Here is a 14,555-nt window from a genome sequence, read left to right as displayed (position 1 = left end):
TAACGGTCTCCTGCAGACAACCAAAGTAATATTTAGTGACATAACTGGCTAATAGCACATAGAGTATATGCGCAATACAGTCTCAAACAAGCTGACTAGGAAATTCTAAAATATGGTTTCTATATGGTTAATAATGTGCATTGCAGGTATGATTATTACATCCCACCCCACTACCCCTTTGTTTATTCTTTGAAAGAGAGGGATTATAAGTATAAGGACCACAAAGGACCTGGTATATAGTTTCAGTCATCTGCAATTACATATATCACCTTCATTTTAACTCTTTAAGGGCTACACACCTTACAATATGTCAGTTGCTATAGTTTAAACATTTTTTTTTAATTTAAAAATTGGAATTACTAAATTCCATTAAATATAAGTTATTTTTTATCAAATTTTCCCTCTGTCTTGCTTTGGTAACATGGATTCAGGTTCGTGCTGTCTAATTCTCAAATTCTATTTTCCTTGAACAAAATGCATCCTTCTACAGACCTTTAGTTTGCTTAATATACTTGGATGTCATTTTAGTCTGTGTATGCTTTCTCCATCAAAATAAAAAACTTAAAAAAAAATCTCTAGTGGTAGCAAGGGTTAATAGATTTGAGTGAAACATTTACCAGGCTTTTAGAAGAATAAAATGAAATCCAATCCCAACACTCAATGTATGATCTCTGGGTCCTACTATCATGAAATTACTTACCTGTTAGCTACCCTTGGGAATGTAAATCTAGTGGTCACTTGATATTCAGAACCTGCTGCTCTATTTTAAATGCTTTGAGTAAAGTTTAAAAGAAAATGAAATTATGTCCAGTTCATCTAGACCATAAAACAGTAATTTAGCTACAGATGTGTTAACAAGCTTCTTGTTTCTGTTAGAATGGTAGATTCCCATCATCTATAGCCATTCCTCATGTTATATAAGGTCCTTATTGCATGTTAACTATATGTCTTTTAAAGTCTGCATCGTGCTGTCCTTTTAATAGCTGCACTTCTAGTTAAATGTTCTTCTTTTATGACTATCGCAGTGCACAATCCTAAAACCTATTACATGCTTCCTACAGTATATGTGCTTTCACTTTTTCTGTGAAGGTCACACATGACATTGAACCCTTTCTAAGTAGAGTTGGAGAAGACTTGCATTCTCATTGTGTAAGGTGGTATATTAGTGAAGCATGGATCAATGACCTCTAAAAACAGCTTCACTTGGCTGGCCACACTAGAACAGGCTGCATGGGACAGGAATTTCTGAACTGTGACCCTCTCAAAGCCACAATCAGAAGAAAAAGAGTTAACGCCTGCAGCCCAATATCTCAGGAGGAGCCCAGCCGATTCTTTTGTTCCCTCCCAAGTGGGAAAAAAATAACTGAAAATTCAGTTCTCTATAAATATTTAAACTATGAGGTGGGAAGGGCTATGTGCTCATTCTAGCTGTGCGTGTCCAAGGAAAGGTGAGGGACAGCGTCTGGTCACCTGTGTGTGGTGGCATCTCACAGAATGATGACAACGCCTAAGATGCATCAACTTTTTGTGACAGTCCTCACATTTCCCCTAGTTGTGCAGGCATCAGGAGGAGGTGAGGCAATCATCAATTTTATCCTTGCTCTATAACATAACTGAAAAAGGGTGGCAAATACATGGAAAACCATTCCAGGAGAAATGGTGAAGGTTAATACAGTGAGTACATTATTTGAACATGGCTGGGATAGAGAAAAGGCTATCCAGAACATAGGCTAGGCCAAGGATGGAGCAAAAGGTTTGACATCTAGCAATAGTAAGAAATAAGGGAAGACGAGGTGGTCTTATAGAGTTCTTCTGCCAAAATTAATGTTTATGTATCACTTTTTTCACAAATAATTATTTTGTGTTAATGGTATGGAAACAATTATTATATTTTTGTATTCCTAGTAGTGTGGTTCAAGCACAGGAGATGATAGCATGCTCAGTGGTTTTGCATTTACTAATCTTTATACTTTTTGTGTACATTAAAGACCTTAAATGCTTCCAAGTTATTATGCCTTAATGTGTTTAGTATTATATTTTCAAACTTGTATTTAAACACAGCTAAAGAAATGTTCCCTTATGCTGCATATATGGAGCTTTGGAGGTCTCAACTTAGAGACCAAAAGATAACTGTATTTTAAATTACAGTGTATTGTAAACGAGTTGCTACTTTAATGGCCTAACCTTATTTTTTTATCAGTGCAATAATATGCTAGTTTCTCCCATTTTTGGAACACGTATTGTATTACATGAACAGTAAGATGGCTGAATTATAGGTAAATTCTAAATATGTTACAGACCGTTGAGGGCATTACTTTTGATATCATACCATGTTCTTCTGTTCAGGTCACTGGTGTTATTCCTCACAGAACCCCAGCTGTGGTGAGTAAAGTACTGCATTCTTACTCAGATTTATATGTTTTATTACTATGATTAATTTATATAACACAATCACATTGTGCAGCCTTTTTCATGTCCTCACAATAATCAAAAAAGTGCCTCTTTTACAACATGTTGATCTTTTTAAGTTAAAGCCATCAGTGCATTAATAGCACTCCAGAAGTCTCTAGGCTCGTAATGTAAAAAATAAAAGGCTTGTACGAGTGACCTTTAATGGGTGTGAAATCAGGGTAAAAGTTGCACAATAGGCAGGATCATTTCAGTTGTTGCTATGGTATTATTAATTACAATCTGCACATTAAAGTACCCCCCATTGACTCTTTCAAACTCTTTCAAACCGATCAAACTCTCTGTGCAGCTGTGGATTAAAGCAGAGCCGTAACACAAAATGTTGGGGGTGCATTGCATGCTGTATTACTCTCAATTTGTTTTATTGTGAATCTCAATTGTGTCAATTATATACAGTTATTATGGAGTTATTATGGAGCTGATAAAAGTGAGATGCCAGCTTTTCACGTCAATCAGCCAGTAATATGATAAACAACACTTTGCTTTTACCTGGTAATAAATAATTACAAAACCCATTAGCAGCTGGTGTCAATGGCGCCGGCACCAAGGGATCCACTTGTGCATGAATCAGCCTTTGGGGCCCCACCGTGTCCTACATTATACCCCTTTACTAAAGTGAATTCCATTTAAGAACTTTAGAGCAATGCATTTCTTTACAGTAACTGCCGCCTACATTTCAAATGTTACCATTTTTAAGAACGCACTTTAATATTCTTCATGTCATCAAATGTTTTTGTTGTAAGCGCATTACACACAATGATCCATTACTTTAATACCAGACTTAATTTAATTGACATCAGAAATATATACTTGCTTTTTGAAAACTATTCGCAATGACGCACAGGCAAGAATCAGTGGCACTTATCATGTTGAAAGTTACCATGTTGAAAACACAATAACCTTTATGTCTGAAATATTTATCATCCATCGGCAACTGGAATTTTGATAATATGACATACTGACTTTATCCATACATTATATTCTGGCATAGGCTTTTGGAAAGGTGGGTCAAAATGCCAGGATATAAGTATGTCACGTAATACATATAATACAATTTATTTAAACTGAGATCCCTTCTAAGGCCCTACTGAAAAGTTCAGATTAATAATGAATAAAGGTTAAACATTGACTTAATTTACCCGTTTGTTAATATTCATTAAGGTCAGAATGGGCAATGAAGCATTGCAGACACACTGCAAACATGGCATTAAGGAACAAACATGTTCCTGTGCCAGGCTTAATTTAAAAACACTTCTGCACAACAACATATTGATGTGTTACTTGATAATTATGCGTTGATATATATATGTGTGCACATGCTTTAGTGTAAGAAGAGATATATTGTCTTATTAAAAATAGGAAAGATGTGTTACTTGATAATTATGCGTTGATATACCGTATATATGTGTGCACATTTTTTAGTGTAAGAAGAGATATATTGTCTTAATAAAAATAGGAAATATGGGTTACGGAAATGTTAAAAGGTGTATATCTCTTCTGCTCAGGTGCAGACCACTGGAAGGACATAAGTCACACCTGTGGAGGTGAAAAACAGTCTCCCATCAACATTGATAGATCCAAGGTAAAGAGAGACACCCAGCTTGGGGAAATCATATTCCACGGATATAATCAAGCTCCATCTCACCGCTGGAGGCTCATGAATGATGGACACTCAGGTAAGTTGTGGAGACATTTTCCCTGTGATTGGTTGCCCTCCCTCAATTATCTTCGCTGATAAAAGGTGTTCTAGCCACAGTAAAACATCATGCACACATCCTATGGACACATGCATTCTATCTCATGACCATTCAATCTATATAATATGCAATGACACAATGTACTTACATAGATAATATAATAATGCTTTAATAATAATATGCATGTTACCTGAATTAGCAAATTTGCAAACATTTTTATATATTTGAAGCAGACAGGAACTATTTAGGGAAAGTCTCTTAGTAACCATCAGAACACAGAATGTCCATACCCACTAGCTAACCAGCCCAATGCAGACCCGGCCAGTGGAGGGGAACATGACAGCTGATGTTGGACCAAATTGACCTCATATCAAACCAGTACAGAAGGTGACTCACTCCACCAGTCAGGTTAACTTATTATGTGTTTTTACAGAGGGAAGTAAGAAACAACAGAATAATGCCCTTTCTTTGAGGGAAAATGAGACAGTATCTCAAACCTACATACTCTATTATGTGCCGTACTAAGAAGAAAATACTGCCATGCACTTGCTCATTTGTGTTCTTTTTTTTAATATTATCTCTTCTCCTTTTCATCCTCGCTTGTTCTTGTACCATTTTGTTCTATGTCTACAACTAGTGTAGGTATACAGCCGGTATATTCTTCTCTCCCTCTACAGTTCTCTTGAGTCTTGAAGGAGAGGTGATTTTGGGGAACATCAACATCAGTGGTGCAGGACTTCCCAACACATACAGGGCACTGCAGTTTCACTTCCACTGGGGAAACCCCACAAAGGATGGATCAGAACACACAATGGATGGGAAGCAATTCCCTATGGAGGTACTTGACTCCTTACAATAGGTGTGAATTAAACTCGGCGATTAAATATGTTTGGGCATTTGCAACCAGGTAAACAAAGAATATTTGGCTGAAGCAGGTCTGTCCTGTCATCATTTTACACACCTGTTAGCAATTGGTGGGTCACAACCAAGCTCAATAATTCAGAGGAGTATCCACTTACCTTTGGTGAAATAGTTTATTTTCCTGTGGTGTGATTTGATAGTAACAGATATGGTTTGGGGCTACACAATTGAAATCCAGCTTGTTTCATTGAATAACACATTGCTGGCAATTATTCTAGAACAAGATTAGCTAATATGTAAGCTACATGATGTCATTTGTTCATTAAGAATGCTGATTGGCTAACCCATCATCAAAGCAATTTATTTCTCTACTCCCCTTGATTTTTCTGTCAGCTTAATATGGGTTGACAGTCCAGCTGTACTAGCTTACTTAACTCTACTATGTATTAGATGTTATGGTTAGAACAGCAACCGCCATACCTGGAAAATCTCCAGGTTTGACTTAGAGTCTCTTGCTGCCTTCTTGAGTCTCTGTGTCAGGTTTCTCTTTCTCTAGCCAGGGGAATGGTGTTAGGTGCTTCCTAATGTTTGCTCTACATTTACCAAAATTGCTCTTTATGCGTAAATGTCAAATGCCTCGTATATAATCAGATGTATTCTTGTTTGATACAGTTACATATTGTTCATATGAATGCCAAGTATAACAGCATTGTGGATGCCAAGAAGGACCCTCAAGGCTTGGCCGTGCTTGGATTCTTTTTCACTGTAAGCTCTGATCAAAACACAATGAGGCCTTAGCCACAACAGTCTTCCATTTTTGGTTTCATCTGACTTTTCTTAATTTTTAGGTGGGTGAGGTTGACAATCCTAATTATAACACGCTGGTGGCTGCTATGAAGAACGTGTCTTTGGAAGGTAAGTATGCATTAGTTTTTGTTTTACATATTTTGCACTTTAGAATATTTGCTTGGGTATAAGGCAAACTATATAAGACATATACCATTTCTATCTATTTTACATTTCTTAAGTATGTCACATCTATTGTGTTACTTATTTCTAATCATGGGGATCTGCTACAGATTATGGCTACTCACCCCTATTAAAACGTGCATTCACATACGTTTCCATCTGTGAAGTTTCTCAATTAAAAGGTTTTTTAAAAAAAATAAAAAATAAAACATTCCACTCCAGCACAGAAGTGAGAACATTATAATCCTTTATTCTCTGGAAGTAATTGGCATTAGATAGTAAGGATAAATATATTAATCTAATTTTAGGTAGTTTTATGGCTTATGTAAAAATCACATTACTGGCTGTGAGGTTGCTGGGCAGGCAAGAAAATATGCGGTAATTTTCCTGACTATATGAAACATTCGTTTGTCTGTTTGTCCTGCTGTTGCATTTCAGGTGACTACATAGATTTGACTTCAACATTTCCCCTGGAGTCTCTCCTTCCCCCCCATGACAAGCTAACTCGGTACTATCGATATCAGGGCTCGCTCACCACTCCAGATTGCTCTGAGGTTGTGATTTGGACCGTGTTTGAGCAGCCAGTTACTATCAGCCGTTCACAGGTAGGTTAAGTAATTTATGATCAGGTATCTCGGTTATGTTATGGAAAGAAGCACAAACACACCTATTCCCCTATTGACATGGATTGCGCCCCCCACTTTAAGCTTATTGAAAACCTGTGCCTGGGAAATATAATGCGGTTCATTGAGGGACCAGAAATCTACCTCATCCTCCTTCTGTAGCCATGGGTCCCACACCTCTAAGGATTTCTAACATCTATCGTGTGTGTTATAAAATTTCTGCATCGACAGAAAAGACTTAGTAAGCTACTACTGGTGTGTGTTCTTCTGATTAACAACAGGGAAATATATAGGGATATATTTACATTACCATAAAACTCATGCTAGTTGTTTAGATGTTTGAAGATGAAACCGTATTTGTATGATTGCCGTGAAAACAAACAGTTAAAAATTTACCAGCCCATACATTTGTGTAGATGAGAAATGTGTCTTGACATTATCTATGAGTAATGTGCAGAATTTACAGCAAGTCAAACTACATAAGCCAATGTACTGCTATATTATGTATTGACAGCTTCGGATTCTCACAGACACGGCTCATTTCAGTGCTAAAGGTGAAAGCCTTCTCAAAATGACAGACAACTTCCGACCACCTCAACCTCTCAATGGTCGCAAAGTCTGGGCCTCAGTGGATGCCACCATAAGCCAATCCAATGCTCTTAGTGCCTCTATCATCACACTGTGTCTAGCAAGCTTGGCCACCACAGCTCTTCTCCTCTTCTAAGAAGCCATATTGGTTTGTATCGAATTCTCTAGCCTTTTTTGGCAAATACTCCAGGAAATGAAGAAGAACTGCTCCAAATACAAATCTACCAATAAAAACCTGTCCATATTTGGTCCTGGATGCAGGCATTTTAAAGGGATCGCCATTAGAAAATAGCTTGTGGTTCTATATGTCCATGTTCTTCAGCTATACCATCATGTTGGCACAGCCTAATCCGACAGTCTAATCATGTGAATTAGACCAAAGTCCAAACCTGAGTTTGTTCTGATATCTGCAGGCATGAGTTTATTATTATATCAGTAAAATGAAAGATTATTATTTGAAGAGAAATTATAACCCCCAAGTAAATTACCATAACAGTTTATAGCAGTAATTGCGTAAGAGTGCGCTCTTAAATGTGCTTGATAGGGGCAGGCATTTTGTTTTTCAGACCTCTATTCAAATCCAATTTTGATTAAAGAGCTCAGTAAAGTCAGAATTCGGAACTCCTGTAAATCTGAACTTTTATGTCACATGTAAGCAGACAGGTGTCATTGCTTATGTCATGGTTTATAAGCAATCTTACCACAGTAAAGATTATTTTTCTTTATGCCACTCACACAATTTTCACTAAGGCAAGACAATAAGTAAACTGCTGCCAGCCATGTTATTTTGGAACTGTACAAAACTGCACGAAAAGGAAAAATAAATAAATTCAATTTATTGTATACTGCTTTCTACAAAAGTGCATTATACATTTGGTGCTGATATAATAATTATCACGGATTAAATTACCTTTCTATATAAAAATGTGACCTGGTGTGTCCCGGTAATTTGAAATGCAATACAGCTTGAGTTCTCAACAGTAGTGGCAGCAGGAGAGTTTAGGTTAGATCACACATCTCAACTCATCAACCTCACTATGGTTTTTGAAGGGACATTTATTAGGAGTTCATCTGGCTAAAGGGACCAAGTTGGTCCTGCACAATACACAGAGGTCAAAGTTGGCCTTGCACATAGAGGCTAATGTCCCTTCTTGCATAGAAGGTCTCCAGCATAGAACAAGTAGCTGCGCAATGTATACCCCATATGGGGTCTGCGGTACACTGATGACAATGTTTCATTGTCATCGTGCCCATTACTACTTTTATACCAAGCAACACCTATTTAAAATAATAAAACCCTGTGTGTGTTTTTAATACAAGGGCATTGTGTAGAGTCCATTGCACATTCCCCATGCATCTGCAACTCACGTGGTTAACCTGAGATGTGGTTAATGTAACAAATGATATTGTGGGTTATTTTAATAGCAATTCTGGTACAACGTAAAAAAAAAAGGATTCTTACCTACATGACAACCAATGGTATGTTTCTGTTAATTGCAACAACTTTGCCACTTCAGAATGATTCAAAGAAAATTAAAAGAATTTGGTATTTTTTTTTAGCAGGAACACTGAAAACTTCTTTATCAAGGTTTAGTGCTAGACGTCATGCGACTCATATAGTTTTTCATGGGTTTGCACATCAATGCAGCAATCATTTAATATATAAATGTACCTATAAATGTATACTTGGGTTGGCATACAATACTGAGAGCAGTACTGCCATTATAAACACATAGACATTCACAACAAGAGCAGGAGCCGTTAAAGTGACGCACATTTTAAATGTTATGTTTTTGTCTTACGTGTTTATATACTTCACATAGAATTTTGTTGGTATGAAGTAAACAGGCAGCACACGTAGGGAAAAGCAGCACACGTTCCTCTGGGAAATGCCAGCAGATTTGGCAGCAAATTTCAGCCGGCGGCAGCACAACACTGCCGTTAACATTACACCTCTGCTAGCTAAACTTTTTTAGTTTTCCTATGTCTAGGAAAATCCTTGCGGTGTGAAATCTCTACCAGAAAATTATCATAAATTCCCTCAGAGATTAACAGTAACCCCTTCACTACCAAAACAGCTCAGTATTAGCTCATTAAATTCTCCTTTATAAATCTTTAGAGCACTTGTGCTTTAATCCCTTCTTAATTGCAAGGCTCCAGTGTAACTCTACACTATACCTTACAGACTGCTTTTCAGCACTGTTTATTACATGGGGCACTTACAAGGCACACCTTCAGCATAGAATGATTATTGGTTTTCACCATGGTTTGAATTAGTGGAAAATGATATGTTTTCCTTATTTCCGAATTCAGCAAAAGAGAAAAGAAACCTAATCTCAGAGGTATCCAGCTTCTCGCACCTCTAAGACTTACTAAACTGCTGTTGAGTTCCCTCCTTAGCTATCATTAGACTGGCTCCGTTACTCAGATTATATCTTTGTGCCTTTCTTTCATCAATAACTCAGATTAGTGCACTGACCTCCATACCAGCATATCATCATGCTGTCCATCATCTTTGTCATCCTCAACAAGTGACTGATGAAGAACATGTCCAACACCACCCTATGCAGTTCTTTAAAATAAAGACACGTGAAGCCAAAATGAATCATCGGGACTTAAAAATGGGCATTTTGCCTCCCTCCCACTATCATTTCTGGGAACACTCAGCGATTCTACTCCAGTCTCAAGGTGAATGGCCATACTCTGATACAGTCTGAATCTCCCTCCACATCGTGTGGTGTGCCACAGTTAAAATCTCTGCTTGAATTCAGGTGATTTCGTAACACTTTTACCTCCAGACAAACTATTGTTTTCATAAGTAATGTTATTAGACACACTAGCTACAGTTAGCGAAAATGTTTTTTATGATGCAGGTTCAATGATCGGTTCAGTCTTTGATTTACAGCTACACACTCTCCTACAGTTAAAGCATGTCTGTTTTAGAGTCATCCATCTGATGGAATAAGAAAACAGAAATATTAAATTAAATTTACAAAAACAAAGATCAATATTATTTTATTCCATCTTTCTTCAATCATTTCTATATACACAACTGTCCCTACTGAAATTACACCAAATATTTTCTAGTGAACAGCGACTATAAAGTTGTTTTTTTTCACAAATATGTCCATCATCTAGCTGAAATGGGCCAGGACTATATTATGCAAAGAGCTTTAACCTATCCCTGCATTGGATATTACAGTGAATGATATGACAAAAAGCTGGGGACGGCTTCCGTGTTTATACACTAAATATACGCTAAATTGGCTGTCCCACTGAGCAAGTCAATGTTCCTGTATGGTAGGCAAATAAAGGTGCCAAGTTTCTGTAAGGGAAAAAAGAAAATCAAACAGAAATCTGTTAACGCTTTGCATGCCAGATAGCGAATGATTACAGAAGACATGTATGGTGTTGCTAACATATCTCCTGTAGAGGTTAGGTGCCTCCCTTGCACAACACGATTTACCTCTACTGTGCACCTATCAGCAAGTACAAATGTATGTCTGGCATGGCAATTGTGCATTTGCTGGGCTCTCCGGATAATCTTCATGAGAAATGCGTGACATAGGCACATAGCTCTTCAATGCGCTTTAGCAGTAGAAACTCCATTTTGTGGCAGAGGAGCCACGGTTCCATTGTTGAACTTTCGATTCCAGTTCGCATTGCATTGTCCATTGCCTGTTGCTTCTTGTGACTTGCTAGCTGGCTTGTGCTTTTGCTTTGTGGCAGAAGGCAGCACAGGATCAGAGTCTGATCTTTTCCCTACACTTGATACCAAAGCATTTTTAGCTGCAATGGTGGTCATGGCTCTTAGAAGCACTTGGTTCCTGCTAGGACCTGACTGAGGAAGCAGGGATGGCACAGACTTTGCTTTTATCTGCCCATCTAATCTGACTGGCACATGTGCCTCTTGTTCTTCTTTACGGTTAACCTTCTTAAAGACGTTTTTCCACTCAGGATGCTTCTCGGATGCTTGTGGCAGCACGGTGTCTTTGGCTGGACAGTGATGGCAGCACACCTTTACATCTTTGTGGAGTGCCCTTATTTCTTCACGTAGCTCTGTTCTTAACGTCTCCATACTAGACTTCATCTCCAGCCGTAGTGCAGTCAGCTCTGTATGCAGATTCCCCTCCAGCTCTGAGACAAGGCATGTTGGGCTTGAGCACTGACAAAGCTTTTTACCATCTTTTGTTTTGTGATTCTTGCTTTCCTCAGGATAAGCCCTTGTATCTCCTTTTCCATGGGTTACCTTATCCACCAGTTCTATCATTTGATTCCTGGGGCTGTGCTCTCTGACCTGAGCTCGAATCTGTCCTCTTAGTTGTGCCAGTCGCAGGTTGGTTTTGCCTTTTTTGACCGTTCCATTTTTGATAGCTGTGTGACTGTCTTGCCGTTTACCTTGGGTATCATGATCCACAGGTGTGAGGGTTCCTGCACTCTGGGGGGATATGGAAGGACTTTCGCCATGTGATTCAGATATTGTGTAGAGTAGCCCCATTGTGCTGTGCGTTGTCATCTTAACTCTGGAAGAACTGAAGATTCTAAAACACCAAATCCTTTTACCCTCAAGAGAACTGTCGTCACAGATACTGTGGTAACCACACATAACCTATAGCATGCTAGAACAAGATAAGAGCCCAGGGATCAACAGAAATTACTTGTTGTTCTGTATCATTCTCCAGGGGTGAAAATACATTGTATTCATACATATACTTGGGGTGGCGACAGGTTTTAAGGGCCCCTGCTTTGAAACACCTCTAGCACATGTGGCTGACTTAATTATTCAAATAAGTAATGTAATGCGTATCCTAATTTAATGCTTTGTGTTCCCAGCATCTACTGCTATTTAGAGACAACACTCAACTCCCTGGGGATTTATTATAGTTGTTGCTGCTCATCCTTCAGGAGCACCCTGAGGACATGATGACACCAAGAAGAGGATTAGGTACCACACAAGTCAAAAATGCTGATACACCATATACTTTACCTTTCAACACTGAGTCTACCCTGTATCCCAGGCATTCTGAACTAGTAACATCAGTAATTAAATATTTTAAAGAAAATTTCACATGGAGTTCTCCATAATCTACAGTATGTATCCATTTTTATTCTCAATAAACTGTTGACTGCGGCTGAATGGTGTTCTATAAATAAGAGAGCACACTAACTGCTAAAGTGGATTTGAAACATATTAAAATGATGTCAACCCTGATCACATTACATTTCATTGATGTTGTTTTACATTTCACTAACTTCTACTTGTTAGTAATGGCCTGCACCCACATACATCAAGAATGTATCTGTCCATGGTTAGGTACCAACATAGCCTAGACATATTTGGGAACTCTCTGGGTCTGACCCAAAGTCTACACATCAGTTTAATCGCTCTCTGGGCAGACAAGTAGTGTTTCACCGCATACATTCACTACTTACTTCCCACCTACTCCTTGCCCTCTAAAGATTGTCTGGGGCAACTATGTCTTTGTACATGGCTACCACAGCCCCAACATGAAGCCACTCATCCAGAACAGGGAGAGTTCTTGGTAGCCTACCCTGCAAAGTATGGTTAGGACTGCAAGGCTGCAAGGCTGCCATTTTGACCACATAAAGTAAACCATGTGGTCTTAGTGCACGTTTTACTACTAGAACTTAGTACTGACTTTATGGGCTCCAGGAACTTATTTTATTTAGGTTACTGAAGTTTAATCCATAACCCACATTTTGTAGTTTCACAAGCATACATTTAGTTCTACATATTTTAGAGACCTATATGTGTAGTCACACATTACAAAACTATTTTTAGGATGGATTGTTTCTAAAGGTTTAATTAAAGTGGAAATTGACCGTGAAATGAGCATGCAAGAAGCCCTTTAATTTGTGACCCTTTTCAGTTTTAACACAAACAATACAATTGAAGCCATTGTGTGTAATGATTTCTGGACAATGACAATTTCCTCACTGTGAATTCAGCTCAACAAGTTGAGTTAGCAATTTGACCCCAGCTTAGTTTAATCTTTGAGTATGCCTGTGTATGCCATTTCTTTTGTATTGTAATTGAGCTTTATGTATGAGAATAAAAAATTACAACATTTAATTCTCACATTAGGATTTTTTTGTCCAAAGCAAGATAACGCTAAGGATAAAGTAGGATTCTAAGCTTAAAGCGGTGTATATTTTGACTTTTTTTTTAATACACAGCCTGTGATATAACTCTTACTTACTTACTTACTTAAAATATATTATTTTTCCCACTTGAATCCAAGAGGAACAAAACTGCATTTTTGAAACAGTAATCATTTTGCACATAGGTACAGACACTAATTGCATCACAACTGCTCTACTTTAACGACAGAGGTTGTTTTATACATAACGGCATTGTATATTTCTTATGAAGGTTTACTAATAGTATACAACCATAGGAGAGCTCACAATCTAAAAATCAGCATAAACATTCAAAATGCTGCTGGAATAATAATGGCGAATAAGTACACAAAACAAATTATTGCTTTGTTTTAAGGCATAATTGCAGTAAAACTTTAATGAGAGTTTATAAGAAATACCTTTTTTCAGCTCCCACGCTCCCCTTATATGCTGGGTGCATCCATATTACGTAAATATTGAATATGGCCCATGTTGTTGCTCTGGGGATTGATCAGACGGGGCCCCCGCAGTAGATCTTTGATAGCTTTCTATACCTGTTTAACCCCATGACATGCCAGGCACGTCAATTGTCATTAAGGGGATGCATTTCTATGACGTGCCTGGCATGTCAATTTTCATCAAGGAGTTAAAACACACCCTGCACATGTTCACTAGAACTCCCACTGAAGGATTAGCCAATTGTAAATACCGTATTTGCTCGATTATAAGACGACCCCCCAAATCTGAATATTAATTTAGGAAAAAAAGAAAAAGCCTGAATATAAGACGACCCTATAGGAAAAAAGTTTTACCAGTAAATGTTAATTCATCTAAACTATTTTTTAAATAAAAGCTATGATTGAGGAAAATATTTTGGTTTTATTTCCTTCTCTTTTCCAACCTGCCCCCCAGTTATGCACATCTGCCCCAGAAATGCCTGATACCTCCTATATGCCACTGTGCCCCATGATATGCCTTTTAACCCTCTAAATACCACTGTGCCCCATGATATGCCTTTTAACCCTATATGCCACTGTGCCCCATGATATGCCTTTTGATCCCCTATGTGCCAGTCTGCCTCCAGAAATGTCTTATACCCCTATATGCCACTCTGGCATTTAGAGGGTTAAAAGGCATATTATGGGGAAGAGTGGCACATAGGGAGGTTTAAGGCATTCAGGAGGCAGAGTGGTGTATAGAGGGTTAA

At 38.1% G+C, this 14,555-nt stretch overlaps 2 protein-coding genes across 2 annotated transcripts; one reads left to right on the top strand and one right to left on the bottom strand.

Annotated features, from left to right (window-relative positions):
* The first annotated feature begins 1,430 nt into the window (after positions 1-1,430).
* Positions 1,431-7,420, top strand: LOC128501278 (carbonic anhydrase 15-like). Its single transcript, XM_053470695.1, has 8 exons — positions 1,431-1,573; positions 2,347-2,382; positions 3,975-4,145; positions 4,844-5,004; positions 5,700-5,792; positions 5,876-5,942; positions 6,435-6,601; positions 7,134-7,420. Exons 1-8 carry the CDS (start codon positions 1,495-1,497, stop codon positions 7,341-7,343), a joined length of 984 nt encoding a protein of 327 aa, XP_053326670.1. The 5' UTR covers positions 1,431-1,494; the 3' UTR covers positions 7,344-7,420.
* Positions 7,421-10,787: 3,367 nt separating this feature from the next.
* LOC128471031 (uncharacterized) lies at positions 10,788-11,723 on the bottom strand. Its single transcript, XM_053452910.1, has one exon. The coding sequence runs from the start codon at positions 11,721-11,723 to the stop codon at positions 10,788-10,790; it is 936 nt and encodes a 311-aa protein (XP_053308885.1).
* Between the last annotated feature and the right edge of the window lie 2,832 nt (positions 11,724-14,555).

Source organism: Spea bombifrons, chromosome 1 (genome assembly GCF_027358695.1).
Source record: "Spea bombifrons isolate aSpeBom1 chromosome 1, aSpeBom1.2.pri, whole genome shotgun sequence".
NCBI classification, from domain to species: domain Eukaryota; kingdom Metazoa; phylum Chordata; class Amphibia; order Anura; family Pelobatidae; genus Spea; species Spea bombifrons.
The sequence above is the reverse complement of the archived record's forward strand: the minus strand, read 5'-3'. Positions and strand labels throughout refer to the sequence as shown.